The following is a 5,928-nucleotide window of genomic DNA, read 5'->3' as shown; positions in this document are numbered from 1 at the left end:
CCCCTGTTTTGACACCGACTTTCCAAAGCCAGAGAGGGCCTAGGAAGGAACAGGAATGATTGGTGAGCAGATCTCCCACTTCAGACGGTGGTGGTGATATAGTTGTGGTGGGGGGGCGGGTTGGTTTGGGGAATATGATGGACTCCTCCTCCCTTGGCTCTGGAAACACAAGAGTGTAGAGTCTGTCTCCTTCACTTCTCTTCTCCATCCCTCACCCCCACCCGGGACTACCCTGAAGCTCACAGTCAGCTAATGATTGTGGCCCGATGATAGGCAAGCTAGAAGCACTGCAGGACTGCGAGGAGGTTGTCCTGGAAACCATTAACCGCTGTCCACGCTCTCCCCCCCTCCCCCGCCCGCGGCTTCTCTCCTGAGGGGCCCATGGGAGAGCTGAGGACTGATGACAATAATTAATGTTCACATTTATGCAACGTTTTTAAGATTTACAAAGCGCCTTCTTCACAACCGCCCAGTATTCTTAGCTTTGCTTTTTACAGATGAGGAAAGAAAGATGCAGAGAAGCTGAGAGAGACTTATCCGAGGTCATAGAGTTTAAGTGTCAGGAGTCAGCTTGTAATGGAACCTTAACTCAGGTTCTCTCTCTACACCCCAAGACTCTTTCCTTTATACCCGGCTACACCCAAACAGGCTGAAGGTCAGAGACGTCCAAGGGTTTTTAATGGCCGCCCCCAGCCCCACCCCGCCACACACGCACACCCAGTCCTCTTGCCTTTCCCCTACTAGCATCTTTTCTCCTCATAGGTGGTGCAAGTGGCCTGTTAGCAGGAGAGGTGGGGCTGGTGATGGGTGCATGAAGTGGATACAAGATCATTGCTCGAAGGTTTTTATGCTCCCCACCTTCGCCATCCACACACACACACACACACACACACACACACACACACACACAGAGTCATTTTTGCCTTCCTCATAGCTAATGCACTGGCCTGTTAGTAGGAAACGTGGGGCTGGCGATGGGAATGGGTTGGGGGAGGGAGACAGGTTAATTCCCGGTGGGGAAGAGAAGCAGTTCTAATCCTAACCCCTCCGCTCCCTTCCACGGCGAGGCTCGTGTCAGCTAGATGCAGACAGACACGTGCGAGCACAAACACACACCGCCGAGCTGCTGTAATGAGAACAAAGGATGGCGCAGGGAGGTGAAAGGCAGAGAGAGGAGAAAGCAACGAGAAAATAACAACAGGGAGACGCAATTTGCCAGGAATCGCAGAAGCTGAAGTCGCTGTAGGCGAACGAATCACTTTGGCGAGCTGGGGCGAGTGTCTGAGTAGTCAAGGACTCTCACGCTCGCACTTCCAGCCCAGCCTTCTCTCCTTTGGCCCACTGGGTCACTTGGCAGCTCAGCTGCACACAAGCAGCCCGTGGAGTTTGCTAAGAAGCCTCCCCGAGTTAGGACGTTAACTGGTGGTGCATTTGAAAGCGTGGGGACTCTTTCCCAATCCCCAGACTGATGAGGAAAGTGTGTGTGTGTGTGTGTGTGTGTGTGTGTGTGTGTGAGAGAGAGAGAGAGAGAGAGAGAGAGAGAGAGAGACAGACAGACAGACAGACAGAGAACTTTTGCGTTGAAAGAGAAAGGGCAGAACCTGTAGAAGGAAATTATTTGTACGTCCTAGACAAGATTTTCACATGAGTTCTTGCTTCGAGCCTTTAATGTAACACCTACTCTTTGACTAATAGCAAAATAAAAAACCTCTTTGTTCCGCAGAAAGCATTTTCTAGAGTGGGCATTTACAAAAAGTCAGTCAGAAGCATTCTTCATTGTGTTCCCTTACAAATTGTCCCTAGGAGTCTGCTTACTTTATCAACTCCTGGTCCTGGTTCTGGATAGAGGACGCCTTCTCTGAAGGAGATTTATAGACTTATCCATCCATACCAGGTTCCCCCCCCCCCCCACACCCAGGTATGTAACAGGAGACTTGCAAATAAACTTCTTTGGTTAAAATGGTGATGGATGAGGAAGTATGAATATAGCTCAGTGAAAGCCCCACTCTTAAAATCTGTGTCTCCCCTCCTGATACCGGATCAGGATGAAGTGACCTCTTCATGTGTGAAGAATGATATATTACATTACAAGGGAGTCCAACTAGGGGTTTTTCCTTTCTTTCTTGGAGACCACTGGTTAGGGGTGTGGAAGCAGTCTGGTAGGATTTACTTGGAGCAGGAGCGGGTGAGGGGAGAGGAGGAGGCAATAGAGGAGGAGGTAGGGTAGAAGCAACAGACAAAAAGCTGAGAGGAAAAAGGAAGAAAGGAAATAGTAGAGCCTTGAGTCTTTGTCCTAAAAGTGTCTGGACTTAGGTGAGCCCTGAATGCATTCGGCTATACAGGAAAATTATGAATCGAGCTATTGTGTCTCTGCTCTCTCCCTCCTCCTTCTCCTGCTGGTAGCCAAGCATTCCAAAAAATACTCATGGAATTGAATTTGAAAGGCTGGTGGTGTAATGGAAAGAGCCGTGGATTAGAAGTAAGGAGAACGGGACTCTAGTCTGACATATACCACTAACTAGCTGTGAAACCTTAGGTGAGTTACTTCTTCCTAGATCTCCATGTCCTCTATAAAATGCAAGAATTTGAACAGATCAGGGTTTCTTAACCAGGGGTCTGTGAACTTAGATGGAAAAAAATTACGTCTTTATTTTTACTACTATCAAAATGAAATCCAGCATTTCCTTCAATTATGATTTTTTGAAAATTCTGAGAAGGGGTCCATAGGCTTCACCAAATGAAAAAAGAGGTCCACTACACAAAAGAGATTAAGAACCTCATGATTAGATGATCTCTAAGGTCTTTTCTAGCACTAACATCCTGGGCTGCTAATTATGATTCATGTCAACATGACAGCAGGGTTTTGAAATCAACCTGAAAGGCTCTTGGAGCTGCCATGGGACTTTTTACAACTTGCCAAGGATTTAGGGATGATATTAACAAGCATCTTGCAAAGAAGAGTCTGTCCATCTCAGACAATTCCTAAAGGACAACTGATCCCTTGGGTTTTGCTCTTAAGTGATTTGTGTTTCTATAGAGCTTTAAGATTTTACAAAGCATTCTCTCTGCAACAACCCTGTGAGGTAGGCATTCTGATTTTTACAAATGAAGAAACTGAGGCCCAGAGAAGTGATTTGTTTACAGTCACATGCTAGTAAATGGAAGTGTAGGGGCTTCACACCAGCTTTTCTGAGACCAAGGCTTCTTTCATTGTGTCCCCCTGCCACTGCCCACCCCCCCCCAACACATATTCCTGGAGGATAGAAGTGGCCACTCCTGTGCTGCTCAACAGGGTTGTCAGTCTTTACTTTCTTAGGTTCAGTACTTGAACAGAGAAGGGTCTCTAACCACAACAGATCTTTTATCACTGACTGCATCTTTTGTTCTAGGATCATTAGGTCTCCAAGCTGTTTGGTAGTTGATTATAGTGGACCTTTCCTCCCCTCCCACCTTTCCCAAACCCTCTGGCTGACTGGGGCTTCATAAGAGATTTCTGCCACAAAAGGGGGGAGACCATAAAGAGACCAGGATTACCCTCCTGACTCCAGTGTCCTACTTCCCCCTTTCTGAGGGTCTTAACCTCTCTGGGAACTGCCTGAATGTGTCCTGGGATCAGAGGCCCAGCCAAACTAGGGGTGGAGGCAACATGGATGGGGTGGGAAGAGGCTCCAACTCTGTCCAAAATGGAAGTATTCTAGACAGCTCTTCCACACTCAATCCCAGGGCCCATCAAGCCTCACCTTCAGCCAAATGTCACACTCCCTTGAAGCTCTGGCTAGTTAAGGAGGAGAGAAGGATGGACCTTGACACAGACTAAATTTACCAGATGGGAAGGGTGGTAGAAGGAGAGGAACTGGTCGGCACAGTAGGAGGTTGTGGAGAGGGCACAGCCTTGAAGGCACTGCAGTTCACCTCCAGGCAGAGAAGAGAACTCTCTGAGATCAGCAGTCCCGCTCATTCTTCTAGTCCAAGGGTTTGGCGGGAGGGGGGAACTGACCAAAGGGAACTTTCTCCTTCCTTCAGCCAATAGCATCTTGCTGAGAAACCAGGGAGGAGGAAGTCGCATCCTTGCCTTCTGCCTCGGTGGCCCCTTCTCTCAAGGGAGTTCCCTCGGAGATCGAGGGTCGGAATAGGGAGCTGAGCCTCTGGCGATAGCGGTGCCTCACCTGGCGGGCGGTTCGGACCAGGCTCCCCACGAAGCAGTAACAGAGTGGATTGAGGCTGGAGTTGGTGAGGCCCAGCCACTGGGCGAAAGGCCTCAGCTGCAGAACCCAGGCTGTAGTAGGCTTCCCGGGGGACCAGTCTGGTGTGTGGAAGTCGATCCAGATGTCCAGCAGGTAGACCGGCAGCCAGGTGACAGCGAACAGGGTGACCAGAGCAATTACCATGTGAGCCACACGCCTCCTCACCTTCAGCCGCGAAGCGGGCAGGGCCGGCGGCGATGGCCAGGGCCCTGCACCCTCCCTGGGGCGTCGAGCCCAGGGTCCTGGTGGATCCTGGAGCCTCCTCACTGTCAGCCAGCCCAAGGCCAGGTTGAAGAGCACTGGCAGGCAGTAGAGCAAGCAGAAGAGGAGGCAACTATAGGCTTGCTTCAGCCGCGCCCCAGGCCACACCTCACGGCAAATAGGGAAGGCCAGTGGCAGCCCCTCCACCAGCTCTATCTCATCCCGCCGGTTGGCAAAGGCCAAGGGCAGGCAGATAGCCGCCGACACTGCCCAGACCGAGAGGATTGTGGCGAGGGCGCGGCCGCGGGTACAGGAGGCCCGAGCACGTAGGGGCCGCCGGACGCCGTAGTATCGGTGTAGACTGATGGCAGTAAGGCTCAGAGAGCTTGCTGCCACCGTTAGCGCTTGCACGAAGGGTGCAGCACGGCACAGGAAGTCCCCGAAGACCCAGGCCTTGTAGAGCACGTTGCCCACGGTCAGGGGCATGCAAATGCACACCACCAATAGGTCACACACTGCTAGGTTGGCCAGCAGGCGGCGAGTGGGACTGGGGCCGTCCCGAGCTGTCCCAGAGCGTCCAGCCCTGCGCTTCTCCCCAGACAGCAGAACCCATAGGGACGCGGTGTTGCCAGCTAACCCCACGCAAAAGGAGAGCAGGTAGAGTGCTGTGAGGCTGATGGCCACAGGCTCCTTGGCGAAAAGGAAGACCAGCTCTTCCAGCTCCTCCCAGCTTAGCTTTCCTAAACTGTGGTTCCCTGCAATCGCCTGCAGGGTGGTGTTCTCCCCTTTGGCGGGGGAGATCAGGTAGGTGGTGTCCATAGTAAACTTGGTGGATTTAGGAGATCCAGGGTGTCCTCCAGGACCCAGTGAAGTTTGGTTCGAGCCTAGGAAAGGATGAGGATCAGGAATCTGGCACCTCGAGAAACTTCCCTGGGAAACAGACCCTCCAAACTCGTTCTGAATAGATTTTCTCTGGACTTTCTCGTCCCCTTAATCCCTCGCCCCAGATGCCCTCTGTCTTAGCTCTTCTCTCTACCTCTGTTTGTGCTGGGGATCACCTATGGATATGCAGATGGGTTGGGGAAGACAGATTATCCCATTTTAGACTACGAGAGAGGGGTGCACGGGAAAGTTTTGAGGGCTCGTGAGGTGTGCTGGAGGCTGTGACATGTGGAGGAAAGGGCCTTTCAAAACCTTGACCCCCTCAGGGTATGTATGTCCTCTGGACCTCCTCCTTGCTTTTCCTTTCCACTCTGGACCAGTGATCCCCAATTCCTGAGGAGGACATAGGGGAAGAGTTAAGATTTAAAAAAAAAACAAAACTCTTCTCCCCCTCTCACTCTCCTCTATTCCCGTCGTGGTGTTCTCTTCTCTCATCTAGAAGGTTTCCCCTTCCCCCTTATCATTCATCATCCCAGATGGAATTATCACCAGGTCTTCCTTCCTCCCCCATCACACTAAAAGGGTGTGGCTCCAGATCCTT

General features: G+C 51.3%; 1 protein-coding gene across 1 annotated transcript; it reads right to left on the bottom strand.

Moving 5' to 3' along the window:
- Window positions 1–4,019: 4,019 nt before the first annotated feature.
- Window positions 4,020–5,264, bottom strand: LOC118849032 (QRFP-like peptide receptor). The gene has a single exon (XM_036758110.1). The coding sequence runs from the start codon at window positions 5,262–5,264 to the stop codon at window positions 4,020–4,022; it is 1,245 nt and encodes a 414-aa protein (XP_036614005.1).
- Between the last annotated feature and the right edge of the window lie 664 nt (window positions 5,265–5,928).

This window comes from Trichosurus vulpecula, chromosome 1, assembly GCF_011100635.1.
Source record: "Trichosurus vulpecula isolate mTriVul1 chromosome 1, mTriVul1.pri, whole genome shotgun sequence".
NCBI classification, from domain to species: Eukaryota; Metazoa; Chordata; class Mammalia; order Diprotodontia; family Phalangeridae; genus Trichosurus; species Trichosurus vulpecula.
Note: the sequence above shows the minus strand (reverse complement) of the source record. Positions and strands in the feature narration are given on the sequence as shown.

What these genes read in the sequence shown, in the direction of transcription:
- LOC118849032 (XM_036758110.1), bottom strand. Translation starts at nt 5,264, where the DNA reads ATGGACACCACCTACCTGATCTCCCCCGCCAAAGGGGAGAACACCACC.